A 16,459-nucleotide genomic window follows, 5' to 3' on the forward strand; every position below is an offset into this window, starting at 1 on the left:
CCAAAAGAAAAGAAAATGAGACTGGGACTTCAGTTCTCACATGCAACATTCAAAATAGAAATGATGGAATAACCGTTATGAAACTGGAGAAAAGCCCACATCCCAAGATTCCAGCCCAAGACAGCACGTCATTCACCTGTCAAAGTGCAGAAAAGGCACTTGCAGAGAACAAGGCTTTGGAGAAGACACCAGGATATCAGCCAAGGAAAGCATTAGGGGGAAAAAGATTCAATCAACAATCCATGAAGCAAAACAGAGACTGAGAAACAGAGGAGATGAAGGAAAACCTAAGGAGGGAAAGTCCAACACCTGCCCCGTGGTAGGATCACTACAATCAGATACTAAGAACTATGAATACAGTTTCTCTAAAAAGAGAAGAAATAGTTCAAAGAAAAGGACAAAAATGAATTCCTAGGCTGTGGCCTGGACCACACCCTAGGGAGCCTTCCCTAGGATGGAGAACATTAATTTAAGGGACAAGCTATGGGAATAGAAGACTTGAAGGTAATTAAGAAACCAGACAGGGAGCACGCAATGCCTGGGAATCTCAGTCATGAAATCTGAGTGTCAAGAAGTTGCAAGTGATGTAAGCATCATCAGATACTGAGCCATCCATATGGACAAGATCAGAAAAGAATAAACACATTGGAGTTGTAATTAACCCCTTGGTGACCTTGTTAATGGTGATTTCTGTATCCAAATCTAAAATAAGGTGGAATTCAGAGTAAAAGAGGGGTGAGGAAGAACACAGGGAATAGAATTCACCCTTAAGGAGACCAGATGTCCAAGTGTTGAGGGGCTGGGAAGAAGCTTTGGGTTAGGGGATTATTTTCTTTTCTCTGTCGTCTGTTTGCTTTTTTTACTGGTAAATATTTAACCATATTAACATACTAAAAAAAGAAAGGGAACAGGGAGCTACCAGCTACCAGCATACAGAGGGTGGAAGATACATGAGAAGGAGAGAGAATTTGAGAGGCTGAGCTAGGCCAAGAGAAGAGCAGAGGCTGCTCTCCTTAGCCTGGAGTAAGGCACTGGGCTACTGGAGTAGGGCCTGGACTGATCAGATTCCCAAAGGTTCCAGCCTGCAGAAGGTAGTGTGGCCTATACCCTGTGTGTTTTAAGCTCCCTAGACACAACCCCAGGCACTCAGCATTCCAAAGGCTCTTAGCAGCAAATCCACTATTTAACATGTATCATGGAGAAACACAGAAACTGTGCCTTTAAAACACCAAAATGAATTTTGCAGAGTCCCACATTTATGATACAGGTTTATTGCTTACAATATTGTACACAAGTTATTAGGGCTTAGAAAAAATGCATACCATTATCATCAGCACATTAAGATTACTTTTGTTCATGGGCCTTGTTTTAAAAGATAAAGGCATTAACAGCATCATTAATAATCCAAAGGACATAATACATCGTTATATATTCTTCTTTCAAATCTGTGTCAACCTCATTATTTATACATGAAGACCATATGGATACCATGAGTCTGGCACCTGAAAGCAATCTCTACTTGTTAAGTATGTGGTGCCTGAGCATTCATACTATTGCCCCTTTAAATGATGATAGCTTACTTGAAAAGAAATTAAAATTTTATCTAGTTTGTCTAGTGCAGAAGATGTTTAAAAGTTCTTACCAAGTCTCATTTTTGCTTTGGCCAGTAACATGACATGAGGAAGATAGATGTTTTTCAAAGGCTGTAATGGATTTGCATACTCAGTATTTGATAAAGGGAATTCAACTGTCTCTCCAAAAGTTAGCATCTATGAAAGAAACATCAGAGTAGGCAATCAGTCATTGTGGTGAGGGATGAGAAAAATGGCAGAAAAGTACACTTCAAGTTTGAGACCATTAAAAGCTTTCCAACCTGCTCAATAAGAATGCTGTGAGCTTGAGTCAACAAAATGGGTTTTTCTGCTTTTGAAGAGGCTTGCTTAAATTTCTCAGCTTTCGTTAAGTCATCCAGTAGAATGAGGCTTTTTGCCAGGGTTAACCGGGATCGAGGAGAAAGGAATTCACTCCCTTTCAACAAATGGATTATTTCCTATTGAGATAAAATAATTCCACCTGAGAGTATGTTGTCCATTTCATTGATGAGCTCTGGCCATGATTTCTGGTAAGCATCCAATGGGATTGAAAATTCCCTTCTTCTGATCTAATTGGGCTATCTTTCCTAAATGTACATGTGAACAAGGTTTCCTTTACCTGAAGGTTTCTTATGATATCTGCCTTTAAGTGCTTTTCCTGGAGGCTGAGGATCACGGCTTGCATCAGGAATTCAGCTAGGAGCTCTGTGTCATCTGCACTTTTTGCCTCCTCACACACTTCCTTGATGAGGCTCAAAGAGTCTGTCATGTTGTTCTCTAACATAAGTAAGTATGATCATTTAAGAAAGTAAGAAAAAAAATATAATGTCCACAATGATCAAAGAAAAAAAAGACATTGAGAAAGAAAACAAATAGACCACATTAAACACAGAAAAATGTATTATAATTTCAGGGAAGTTACTTTATGATATTTCAGTGCTATCAAAGTAATGTTATTACATGAAATGATTTAATGTGGAAGATGGACAGAAACAGATAAATAGGTATATAACTAGGTAATTACTGATCACTGCAGGAGCTACCATTTATGCATGCCAAGCTCTTATCTAACACAATGTATTTTATTCCCTCCACTCTGACAATAATCTTGGCAAGCAGAAAATCTATCTCCATCTTCCAGAGCAGAACATAGAACAGTGAGAGGAGAAACTTAGAGGAGGAAGACTTGGAAGTGATGGGCAGATCTAGCATCTAGACCCTGTGTTGGTGGCACTTTGGCTCTGTTTAGACACCTTCCTGATTACAAGAAAACCTGGGCATATGTGTTTTGAAATCTCTGTGCTGCTTTGCATAAATAAGTGACATATGCCACTTGCACTGATAGAAGACTGTGGGAAAATGATTTTTCTTACAATTTTAATAACCTGTATTTTAAATTCTGAAAAAGAAGCTAGAGAGCTATAAAATGTGAATATTAAAATAAAATGTATCCAATAAAACCCTGCTCACCTATATAAAGTTAACCATTATGAAAACATTAAGAGAGTACCTTTCAGGATTCCGATGCCACGAATCTGTGAAACAAACGCAGTTACCAGTGCCAAGCGGCACCTCAGCCAGAGGTGGATGTTGAAATATTCCCGGGCATTTAGGGAAATGGGATCTAAAAACTCATTGTCCTCTTTGCTTTCTGTGATCTAAAGAGTATTAAAATGATGAGGTTATTGTCCCATTTAAAAAGGCAGCTTTCTAGCCTGAGGCTGAGCATAAAGTAAGGCGAAGCATCCAGTATCATTTCATAGCATTATATTTTAAATTTTGACTATTTTAGAAGAGTATATGAAACACAAAATATACATGAGCTAGTAAAATCTCTGGCTAGCCCAAAATCCTCTATTAACACTTTATGCCATTTTTCAGCTTGTCTTTTCTCTCTGCATGCACTCTTCAAAAACAGCTTTGTAGCCTCAATTTTTCTTTGCAAATCATATTATTGGCAGTTTCCAGGTCATGGAAAAGCTTTGAAAATACAATTTTAACTGATAAAAACGATAAAAAGTACTCAGTATTTTTTGCTGCATGCTTACCATGTCATTACATTACATCCTTACAACTCATCTTTATATATCTTTATATGCATCATTTCATGTCCTCTTCCTAACAACCAAACAGGGCTTATTATTATATTCATCTTAGAGATGAAAGAACTGAGACTCACATAGATTAACTACCTCGTTTAAACCTCCTCACATTATGGCAGAGGTGAAGCAGCACTGTGCCCTCCTGAATTTCAAGTCTGCTGTGCTACACTCCAAGTTTTAACTCACTATCTTGTTGCTACATGTTACAGGGGGGAACTCAATGCCCAGAGCTACTGGAGAGAACTGTAAGAAAAACTTTTTCAAATATTTATTTTTATTTTATGTGTATGAGTATATTGCCTGCATGTATGTAAGTGGACCCGTGTCATGCAGTGACTGAGGAGGCTAGAGGAGGGCGTCTGATTCCCTGGAACTTGCATTACGGATGGTTGTTAGTTGCCATGTGGGTTCTGGGAACCGAAACTGGGTCCTCTGCAAGAGCAGCCCGTGCTCTTAACCTAACCACTGAACCATTTCTCCAGCCCCCAAGGAAAATCTTTTTCTAGGGAAAATAGATGGCAGACATTTGGATACCTTAAAAGCATCTCCAGCAACCTTTGTCTATTCTAGAATTTCTGTGGCCATTCAGCAACACCTGCTGTCTGGGAGCAGCCAATAGAATGGAGAGCATGGACATATGAAGGGGATGGAGAGACAGGTGGATAGACAAAGAAAAGTGTGCTATTTCTGGGAACAAAAGCAAGCATGGAAAAGAAGCCCAGATGTGGGGTCAGAATGAGCCCAAAACTAGAGTCCAGAACTTAAATTATTAGAAATATAGAAATAAATTGCTCATGACCAAAACAATCTCTCAATGACAGCATTGCGTGTAGCAGAAGAAAACCAACCCTAAGCTCTTCTTATCTAGGATTTCTCAACCTTGGAACTCTGACTTTTGGTGCCAGATAATTGCTGTGAGGGAGGGAGCAAGGGGTCTCTGACATGACTGATGTTTAGGAACATCCCTGAACTCTCCCCAGTAAATACCAGTGGATTCCCTATTTATGACAACCAAATGTGTCCAGACAGTGCCAAAAATGCCCCCCTGGAATGTAAAATGCACCTCCAGTTGGCATACATTGTTTAAAATAGATTTTTTTAAAAAAATTAGATTGCATTTCTAATACACTTAGAAATGAGTCTGTATTTAGGACAATTAGTTCCACTAATTTGTAATGATGATGGATATTAGTAATTTCATTAGTGATGCTTGAAATCATGAGCAAAGACTGTGTGATTAGGAATCTGATACAGAATCCTAAACAATTTTCTATCATTAAACTGTGTGATCTGAGCAAAGTCTATAATGTTAGAACTTGTGACCAGCTGCCAAGGTCATTTGACAGTGTCTATATGGAGGATTCTGAGTACTAAGAATCCAAACCAGGAAAGAGTATAGGTGTCTTTCCATGATGTCCAGGTGATAAACTCAAGAGCACAAGGATGAGTGGGTCTTGGGAAGAAATTTGCTAGACCATATTTAGATTTACTAAAATGACTCATCTGAATGACCTTTTGGTGATTACTGTATTCCATTCCAACAGCTCACAAATGAGATCACAAAAATTTAGAAAATAATTTAAGAGACTTCCTCAATAAATAGCATAAATGAGACCTAAACACAGACACTTTTATCCCAATTCCCTGTTTTATTTTCAATTTTTCCACTTTGCTTCATCCAAGCAATTAGACAATTTCCTACCATGCCATAGTGACTATAGAATGCATATTGCTAATTCATACATACAGGAGTTCCTGGAGAATTGAGATCCTCTGCGTCACCCAGTATTCCTTTCTTTTTGAAAAGCTTTGCATCTTGGAGAAGCTTAAGTGTGGAATATACTATCGCAGCGCTGAAATGAAGAATACGTTCCGAACGTTACTAGTGTGCTTATGAGCATTTGTGTGTTATGCCACAAGCCTCTACTTCCAACAAAACTTTCCCATACCCCTTGGTGTTCCCCCTATATGCCCTCATAGCATCAAAGCACCGCAGTCCTCCCCAGTACCTATCGCACTACATAATCGCAACGCAGTTGACTAATATGTCTTGTTTTCTATTTACATCCACTATCTAGACCAGTGCCTGGGGCATAGTAGAAACTACTATTTAATTTATTTAAATTAAAATAAATGAGGGGCTGGAGAGATGGCTGAGGACCCAGGTTTGAATCTCAGCACCCACATAGTGACTAACAATTGTCTGTAATCCCAGTTCCAGGGGATCTAATGCTCTCTTCTGACTTCCCCAGGCATTGCACGACATGGGTGCACTTTACACAGAATAAAAATAAATTAAAAGTCTTTAAAAATTAAAATAAATGAATCAAAGAATAAACAGAATGAATGCTTTCAAGATCTAATGCAAAACCTGATAACCCTTTCAACAAAGAAGCATACAGATTGTGGTTCTCTGACTTTGGATGTTATAGAAACGTGTTACTTAATTCCATACACTCAGAAATTCATAAGCCAAATTTCTGCTTAATCTGTGTCTAGCAGTGCCTGGAGGTAAATGTTCTGAGAAAATAGAAGCAAGGAGGTAGGAGTGTTTTGTTAACTTTCCGTTTCCATAGATTAGATTGACTGCACCATAAACCACTGTATCCTCCTCCCCACAGAACGATAATGACAGGTAGTAAGAGGTGCCTTTTTTGACTTCAAACTAAAATTCAAAGTACAGAATGACATTCACACCTGAAGATGCACACTGCAGTGCTATTTGTGACACAAGTGACCCAAGGAAAGGCAAGTACACAGCATCCCCATCTCACTCCTCACTGATGCCTCCACTTGAATGGTTGCAGTCATTTTTAACAGGTGTTGAGTTGAACTTTAATAACTCAAACCTTCCAAAAGTATGCTGAAGCCCTATCTTCAGTACCTCAAAACAGGATATTATTTGGATATAAGTTTATTACATGGGCAATCAAGCAAAACCAATGTCAAGGTCCTAATTCAACAGAATAGGCATTCCTATAAGGAAGGGGAATTTAGACATGCCCAGAGGGAAGATGATATGTTGATACAGAAAGGAGCCAGCAGGTAGCAAGGAGGGGTGTGTCTATAAGCCTGGAGTGCCAAGGATGGCTGGCTACCCCCAGGAGTGTGCAACAAGAGACAGTGGAGGATCCTCCCCCAGACTGTCAAAGGACAGCTCCTCTACCAGTTTGATTTCCAGCCTCCAGAACTATAAAATAGCAAAGTTCTCTGGATTCTAGCTTCCTAGCTCTTACACTATTAGGACAGCCTGAGGAGACTAGCAGCCACAGATCAAACATAAAATCCTCAGGGCTGGAGAGATGGCTCAGCAGTTAAGAGCACTGGCTGCTCTTCCAGAGGACCTGGGTTCAGTTCCCAGCACCCACATGACAGCTAACAACCATCCATAACTCAAGTTCCAGGGGATCTGACAGGCTCTTCTGACCTCCGTGGGCATTGCATAACATGGCTGCACTTACATACATGCAGGCAATGCACTTATACACGTAAATTAAAATAAAATAGAATAAACCCTCACTTCTGCCTCTTCCAGCCAAATTGACTCCTCCCCAAGTGCTCAGTCATCACCATTCCTCTGATCTTTGACTTCGCTGTATGTTCAATTTACCAAGTTCCATCAGTTGGACCTGCAACATTCAGTCACTATCCAGGAGCACCTCACATCCTCCACTGTGTTCACCTTAGTCCAAATCATCATCATCTCCAGGCTGGAAGACAGAGGTAGCATCCTAGCCCATCTCCTGCTTTTCCTCTTGGTCTTCCAGTCCTGGGCTCAGTCACAGAAAACTCAGTCAAGATGTTACTGGGATGGGATCATGCATTCTAGAGGCCTCCCTGGACTCTGGTCAGTACACTACTCTTTTGGGTCAGTTACCAAGGATTCTGGCCTGGTGCATGGTCAGCTTCAACAGCACTCACGGATGCTCATCTGTTCATAGGTTCTCAAGGAGTGTATATGCCATCTGTTTCCAAACTATATTTCATTACTTTTACAAATGTTATTTATTATTTTTTTAATTTTATGTGTACAAGTATATTGCCTGTATGTAGGTGCACCTGTGTGGTCAGAAGAGGCACCTCTGTGGTCATTGCATGACACAGATACTCTTACATACATGTAGGCAATATACTCATATACATAAAATAAATATTTTAAAAAAAGAAATGAAGACACAGAAATATGAAGTAAGTCACACAGCTATAAAAAGAGGAACCAGGATAGGAACCCAGACCACTGGCCTCTGCACTTTATTTCACCCATGATGCTTTGATGTAATCTCTCTCCACTGTTCTAACCAGTTTGGTCTGGATAGTCATGCTACAGATTTGTTCAGAGGCTTTATGATCTTTACATCATTACTGTCAAGGGTCCTTGATGGCTGTACCTGTCATCAATATCAAAAGTGTTCTTGGTCCAGCCCTAGACTTTTCACTTGCATTATACCTATCATGACTATTAATATTGCCACTTGATTTATTCTTTAGCTTGTATTGATATCTTTAATTGTCTTTTTAGTTATAAAAATGCCTGGTTCATTTCTTTGCTGTGGACTATACTGTAATTTTATACTTGAGTGGCATAGTTCTGTTTTCCTAAAAAACCATCACACATCCCTATCTTCCTGAGACATGGTAATCCTTCCTTGGTTCCACTCATTCTCAGTTCTCCAAGAGTGCTTATGGGCTCTTCCACAGTCCTTCTTCCTCAGGCAAAATGCCTGGGCCCAGGAACAGGCACAAGAGGAAGCAAAGTAGATCAAAGAAAGCTGGCACACAGGCTGAAAGAGATGGACTAGGATGGAAGTGCCTGGAGCATTCCAGTCTTGTCTCACGAAGCCCTCAGTCTTACCTGTTCTTTTCCTGTTCTACTCATGTCAATCAGAAAACTTTCCCTTTTGCTCAAGGTGCTTCAAATTGGGATTCTGTCACTTGCAACCAAGCAACCCTAACAAATACACTGAATCCTGAAAATTAGACATTTATTGTTATCATGTTTTTAAAATTTTATTATTTTTTTGGCATTCATGTAGAGGTTAGAGAACAACTTTGTGGAGTTTGTTCTCTCTTTCTACCCTTATGTGGTTCTGGGGATTGAACTCAGACAGCCTGGCTGATTTGAAAAATGCATATTCTGATTTAGATTTTACAATGCTTTTTAATATTCTTTTAAAAATATTTTATGTATATGGGTGTTTTTCCTACATGTGTATAAGCATGTAGTGCCCATGAGAGCCAGAAGAAGGTGTCAGATCCTCTGGAACTGGAATGATGGGTGGTTGTTAGCCACCATGTGGTTACTGGAAATTAAACTCAAGCCCTCTGGAAGAACAGCAAGTGCTTTTAATCACTGAGCCATATCTCCATCCCCAACAGTGGTTATTTTTCATGATTTCAAAAACATACTTCTCTATTAATCCATTTAATTTATTCATTATTTTTATTTTATGTGTATGAGTATATTGCCTGCATCTATATAAGTGCACCCATGTCATGCAATGCCCATGGAGGTCAAAAGAGGGCATTGGCTCCACTGGAACTGGAGTTATGGATAGTGGTTAGTCACTATGTGGGTGCTGAGAACCAAATCTGTATCCTGTGCAAGAGAAGCCAGTGCTCTTAACCACTGAGCTATCTCTCCAGGCCTATTAATCAATCTTAAAATCATAATTTCTGTATTTATCAAAGGTAAAAAAGTGAAATAAAAATGTAAAGTGAAGAATTTACTACTGGTTCATTGTCCTGCCTTCTCTGTATCTGTGGTCGCTGTGATCTGACATATTATCCCTAGCTTATTACTAATTGCTACTTTTACAATCTAGTAAATTTTTCTGGAATCAGTTTTGACATTTGCATTCAGTTATACACACATCATTGTTTGGACTGACCATAAATCCATTGTAATGCCCACCTCTAGTCAACTTTCCAGAACAGCTTTGCCATTCCTGTGTTTGTAATTATGAAATTTCTCTGCCACTGGATAGATTGTTTCCTTAAGCCCCCACACATACTTGGGTGACCTGCCCAGGAGCTTGGCTCACAAACCCCTTCTGAATTAAGCTCTTTTTGGATGTGGAAGCTCAAATCATCTTCCTTCTTCCTCTGCTGTACTTGCAAGGGGAGAATGGATATACATTGCACTTTACAGTTCTTATTTTATCCCATCTTCATCTATGGGTGCCATTTGAAAACAAGAATTCCCCATCTCTTGCCAAAGTTTAATTATTAACCTTAGTTTTAAGTACTAATAAGGCTATTCTATTTTTCTGCCTTTATAGATCCTTTCAATAAGAAGTTGAAAGGTCTGGAAAGATTGCTCAGTGGCTAAGAGTACTGGCTGCTCTTGCAGAGGACCTGGGTTTGGTTCCCAGCACCCACATGGTAACTCACAGCCTTCTGTAACTCTAGTTCCAGGGAATCCAATGTCCTCTTCTGGTCTCTATGGGCACTGCATACACATGTGGTGCACTTATACACATGTAGGCAAAACACTCATGCATATAAAATAAAAATAAATAAATCAAAAAAATTTTTTAAAGAACTGAAACACTCATACAAAATAAAAATAAATCTTTTTTTAAAATCAGGAGTTGAAAGAGTAACTATCAGAAAAGGTCACGTGACAGTGTTTTCAGATGGCTGCACCACAGGTGTTGCTTTACCTTTACAAGCAAATAAATATTTTTGACATGTCTATGAACTAATTACTATTTTCTCTTTCTGATGAAAGGTTTATGGAATTTCACTGTTTAGCAATAGTAGCATTATCCATGTTTTCCAGTGATTTTATGTAAAAAGTTTAGCACCCACATGGTAGCTCACAATCATACAACACACCAGTTCCAGAGATCCAACTCCCTCTCCTGACCTCCATAGGCATTGTATGACACAGGTACACTTACATATATGCAGGTAATACACTCATACATGTAAAATAAAAATAACATATAAAATATTATTTAAAGAAACAGGAGTGCTAACAGTTCAGACTTCATAAAAGTGGATAACTGTAGTGATTAAACTAGTGTTCATTTGTTCAAAAATCCATGGTGTGTATTATAACAGATGTCTTATACTCCAGGAAAAATAATCTAGGCACTATGGATACAACTGTGAATGATACAGATGAGAATCCCTTCCTTCTAGAAGCTGATCTCCTACAGTAGAGTGTGCTTAGCAAATAGGAGTACTTGGCAAACACATGGCACATAATGTATGATGACTATTGTTATCATTAGTGTATTGAGTTTTCTGGAGAATTGCCAGAGGATAAATTAATTTTTTTTACTAAATTGTTAAGCAGCATTTGAACCTTTAAGCAATTATTGAATATTAAACTCCCAAGAGATTGCTGAGACATTAAAATGTTTGCAATAGTTGCAGAATATTTTCTAAGTTATTGTTTGTGATTAACTTTACTGCTTTTATTTAAAATAGAAGGGAACAAGCATAAAAGAACAACAAACATAACTGGATTTCAGTTTATACACAGTTCCAATGTATTCTCTCAATCTTCCACCCTCAAGGCTGCTCATTTCTAAGGCACCTAGATACTGAGTAGCTTCAGAGGTTGATGCATCATGGCTACCAGAGCCCTCAGGAAGAAGAAAGTTGTGCACATGCTATTCTTTTGGTTACAAAGCCTAGGTTCTGATTTCAGGACAATGAGGTATGAGGTTTGGCATACTGATAACCCCTCAACCTTATAAAGCATCAAACATATCAGTATACCATAATCCAACTGGTATTGCTTAGTTGTTTCCTGTTGCTATAACAAAATACTTAAGACAGGGTAACTTACAAAGAACAGAAGCATACATAGTTGATAGATCTGGAGGCTATAAGTCTAAGATCGTGGTGCCATAAACTGGTGAGGCCCTCCAGCTGCATCCATCATAACATGATTGAGTATCACGCAGTAAGATGGAGCAAGCTTGTGCCTGCTCAAGTCTATGTCTTCATACTAATGCCATTATTAGGTCCAACCCTATCCTCACGACCCCATCTAATGTTAGCTATCTCTTAAAGGAGATTGTATTTAGTTACTTTTCTGTTGCTGAGGTAAAATACCTAACAAAAACAACTTCATGGGAGAAAGGGCTTATTTGATTCCAGTCCCAGAGGGTTAGAATGGTTCGTGGTGGGAGAAAGGCATGGCAGCAGGCAGGAACAGCATGGCAGGGGGAGCAGGAAGCTAGCTGGATCACATTTCATTAACACACAGGAAGCAGAGAACAGGAAGTGAAGCAAAGCTATAAATTCTCAAAGTCCACCTCCAATGATGTACTTCCTCTAGCAAGGATCCGCCTCTTAAAAGTTCTATAACCTCCTCAAATAATGGTAACAACTGGGGGGTCAAGTGTTCAAACATATGTGCCTGTGGAGGATATTTCTCATTAAAACCACTACATTCTCTCCCTGGCTCCCCGAGGCTGAGCCATTTCATGATACAAAATGCATTTAGTCCAACTTCAAAAGTCCCATAGTCTTTAACAGTCTCAGTACTGTTAAAACGTCCAAAGTCTCTTCTGATGCTCAAAGCAGTCTCTTAACTGTGGCCCTCTGTAAAGCAAAACAAACAAACAAAAAAAGAAAGAAAAAACTATACACTTCCAAATGCAATGACATGGAGTATATATACATTATCATTCCAAAAGGGAGTAATGGGGGCACAGTGAGGAAAAGTTGGACCAAAGCAAGACCAAAACCCAGCAGGGCAAACACCAAATCCTGTAGCTCCAATGTCTGGTATCTGGGACTTCTGTTTTATAGGATATGGATGACCCAGTCCCTCCAGGTTTGCTGCCTCATGTGTGCATCTCTCACTTGGGCTGGTTCCACTCTCTGTATGCAGTGCCTCTTGGTAGTTGTCTCACATTTATGGAATATCCAATATTTGGGTACTCCCACAACTAAGGCTTCACTTTCATAGTTTCATACAATGGCCTCTCCAGGGCCTTTTCACATGGACTCCGGCTTCAGTGCCTTTATGCAACTACAGAGGAAAAAAATCTGTAACTCCCTAAATGTTGTATCTTTCAAGTCTCCAAAATGACTACCACATGAACAACACTGTCAAGTTTAACTGCCAGCTTGGGATGGCCCCTAGCCCACTTGAACCACAGTTGCAGCAGCTTCTGTTAACTGAAGATGGTGATAAACGTCCATAGGCAGTGGCTTTCTAAGAGCAGGAAACTACTCAGGTTTTCTCCTTTCACAAGTTATAGATTTAGCTGGGTGTTTTCTTGCCTTCAGGATACCTTTCATGTTATTCCAATGCAGAACAGGAGGCTTCTCTTTAATGGTGCCAATCACTTTAATATTTGTAGTCCCTTTTTCAGCATATGATTTGGTTACAATCTTAAGCTTCCTGCTCTTTTCTTCTTCAAATTGCACATTTTTATTCCTTTCTGTCCCACTTGTTGCTCTTTTTCATTGTAGACCTTAATAAGAGTAATTGCTTCCAAGTGAAACCAGCCATGGTCAAGCAGGACCTTTGACTTATCTACACATAGATGGAACTGGTAAAAGAAAGGAGCCAGGGGCTCCTCCCAAGCCCATGTGACCCCTGAGGAACAGATCCTCATATGGCCCTAAGAGTAAAAAGAAATTGGTTTATCTGGGCCAACTGTAGGATCTTAAACACCCAAAAGGAAAGTATAATCAAAGAGTAAAGGGGTCAATATAATTTTTAAGAGTCTTTTTAAAGGCTACATAACAAGAAACAATGCCAGACAAGAGATACCTTCCTTTGAGTTGTTGGCCAGGGTGGCCCAAGAGACTCCCAGATAGTAACCCAGCATAGAACTGGGAAAATGAACAGCAGACCACAATCTTATCTAAAGGAATATTGGCAACTGATTGCTGCTAGAGGCGGAAGAGCCGATCTTCCTAAAAACAAGGATCTCTAGACAGGCTGACTAGATTCAGTGGTTGGACAAGTACTGGGGAATGACTAGGGGTGCCAACGACACAGCAGACAGTAGCAGGGAAGACAGAGTAAAAGGGCTCTCATGTGTGGGGGCTATGGGAGGGTGCCATCTGGGAAGTGGGTATATAGATGAATAAGATTGGGATGTTCTGTGTGATATATACAAAAAAAATCAACAAATTTAAAAAATGAGTTATATTTGAGGAGGAAGCATAAAAATTTATGTCATGTTAATCTGTAGAGGTGATAAACATTACCATTGTAATCTACCCGATGACTTTATATCCATACTCAGGTGCCAAGGATCAGACTGTAACTGACTGTGACTAGTAATAGTCAGACACATAGAGATTAGAGACATGTGTGCAAACATCTAAGCATTAGTAGCATTAAAAATGAGTCTTTCTGTAGGAAACAGTATATTTTAAAATGAAATGGAGATCTTTTTTAAAGGTTAAAAACTCATTCAATTTTATGTCTTACAGGGTTTATACTGTTTCATTGTATAACTGTATTAATTCAACTGTGAACCTAAAAGTTTATAGCCACTTTTGAAAGAGATGTATCTTTGCTCTGGATATTGTTATTAAATATGTTAAAGCTGTAATGAAATGAAAAAAAGCTATTTTTCATAAAAAAAGAGTAATCAGTAATAACAAGCCATAGACTCAATGTTATGCTCTCTTGAAATTTCCTCCACCAAGGAAACATGTGTGGCACGATAAACCTAGCCAAATACACATAGCTGGAGAAGTCAAAGATCATAGAGAAAACTCCAAGTCTGTTACATCCCTAGACAAATGTAATATGGGACCTTAAACCTATAGACAAGTATCCCAGTTACCACCTATCAAAGTAACTTCTGTTTTCAACAGAGATTATTACAGAGTTACACCACTGGTCACACACAGAGATTGTCTATGAATTGCCTGAGCCTAAGTGGCACATCTAAGATGCAACCTCTACACCTAAGGTTCACAGAACATAAAACAAGGGATAAAGAGAACACTAATACATCCTTCGATTTTAATCAATGAAGCTCCTTCATGCAACAGAGGGCCAGGAATGCAAAAGGTCACAAATGGCCAAAATGCAGAGAATAAGAGTCTGCAGAGTGTGGCTCCTTGGGCAGGACTCCTATATTAAAATCTGCCCACCCAGAGCTAAGAGATCACTGCAGAAGAGAGGGCAGAAAAAGTATAAGAGCCAGGGAGGAGGTGCATGATGATATGGAAATAGTCCTACAGGCTCCTGGGACTCTTCTCATACAAACCTACAGCAATGGTGTCAGCATATACAAGACCCCTGCAAACTTAAGCAGACAAAAACCCAGCACAAAACTGTAGAAATGAACAGCAGGCCCCAACCTTAGTTGAAGAATTATTGGCAACTGATTTCTGCTGGGTGAGAATGAGCTGATCTTCTTAAAGGGAGAGACTAGATAGACTGAATAGACCCCAGTGGATGAATTTGCACTGAGGGACATCTGGGGACAATAACTTTACATGATAGACCTTAACACAAATGACAGAAGGTATGAACTCCAGTGTGGAGGGGGGGACTTATGGAGGGTGCCAAAGGAGAAGGGAGTATAAAGATGATTTTCTGTATGAAATACACAGGAATTCAATAAATCTTTTTTTAAAAAAGAAATTTCCTCCACCAAAGAAATTAGCCCATTATTTTAAAATTGAGCCTCACACAAATTTTCAGGATCTGGGAATAATGAATCTAGATTCATTGCCAAAACATCACATGAAAGGGCCCTAGCCAATTTTTTTTTTTTTTTTTTTTTTTTTTGGTCTTTTTGAGACAGCATCTCCCTGCAGCCCCAGCTGGCCTAGAACTCACTATGTAGACCAGGCTGGCCTTGAACTCATAGAGATCTGCCTCCCTCTGCCTCCCGAGTGCTGGGATTAAAAGCATGTGCCACGAGGCTCAGCCTCTAGCCATGTTTCTGATAGAATTCTTATTTCCCTATGAAATCCCACAAGTCAGGACACCACTTTCTGCATCTCTCTTAGCATTCTTTTCTTTCAAATTACCAGCATAATGGCCTGTTAAGCTCTGCTTCTAACAATCTTTTTTTTCATTCCAAATTTCTAAAGTCTCCCACAAATAAAGATATAAAAAACACACAGGTTTTTCACAGCCAACCCCCCACTTCTTGTACGAGTTTCTTTATGAGCGTGATAAAATACCCTGACAAAATGGTGTGATAAGCCCCCAGCCTCATTCACCCTCCCATCTCCACTGCCGTTCTCTCCTCCGAGTTTGGGCCCTGCCCCATTCCTTCTCTTGGGGCCCCAGACACCTGGGGAACCAATAAGGCTTCCTGATCCTTTTCATCCAGAAGAACATAGTGCCTTCTCTGGAGCCCAGGAGCACTGCTTCTGGGCCTGGTCCAGCCCTCAACTCCCTCTGCTTCCCTGGGCCTGCACCACCCACCACCGTCTTTCTGGGACTCTGGGGCTGACCTTTCCTCTTCCTGATCCTTTGCATCTAGACCAACCCAGTTCCTCAGTGCAGTCCACAGAAGGCTTTGGGGCCTCTTCCTACCCCATCTGCCTTTGCATTTCTAGATGGCATGGCCACCAGCTGCCCTAGACCAGCATCTTTCCTGGGCCAGGCTCCCAGGCTAGTCCAACCCCCAAATTCCTGAGGCCAAAATCATTCCTGGAGGGATCCAGACCTCAGGAGAAAGCCTGAAAACATCTGACCCTCACTTGAATTGGGCTTCTGTGGGAACTCGTGAACACAAAAGCAATCCGGCCACTCCAATGCAAAATCAAAAGAGAGAACTGGAAGCTTAGATGAACCAGCTTTTCATGCCC

The 16,459-nt window shown here is 39.9% G+C and overlaps 1 protein-coding gene across 1 annotated transcript in view; it reads right to left on the reverse strand.

Annotated features, from left to right (window-relative positions):
• Cfap54 (cilia and flagella associated protein 54) overlaps positions 1 to 16,459 on the reverse strand; it is a 372,605-nt gene that overhangs the window by 127,372 nt on the left and 228,774 nt on the right. Inside the window, exons 52-56 of the mRNA XM_029563104.1 lie at positions 5,442 to 5,547; positions 3,103 to 3,250; positions 2,212 to 2,369; positions 1,874 to 2,050; positions 1,643 to 1,769 (exon numbers count right to left, since the gene is read on the reverse strand). Coding sequence (XP_029418964.1) covers positions 1,643 to 1,769; positions 1,874 to 2,050; positions 2,212 to 2,369; positions 3,103 to 3,250; positions 5,442 to 5,547 — 716 coding nt within the window. The remainder of the gene's footprint in view (positions 1 to 1,642; positions 1,770 to 1,873; positions 2,051 to 2,211; positions 2,370 to 3,102; positions 3,251 to 5,441; positions 5,548 to 16,459) is intronic.

Source organism: Nannospalax galili, unplaced genomic scaffold (genome assembly GCF_000622305.1).
Source record: "Nannospalax galili isolate Female #2095 unplaced genomic scaffold, S.galili_v1.0 scaffold734, whole genome shotgun sequence".
Classification (NCBI taxonomy): Eukaryota; Metazoa; Chordata; class Mammalia; order Rodentia; family Spalacidae; genus Nannospalax; species Nannospalax galili.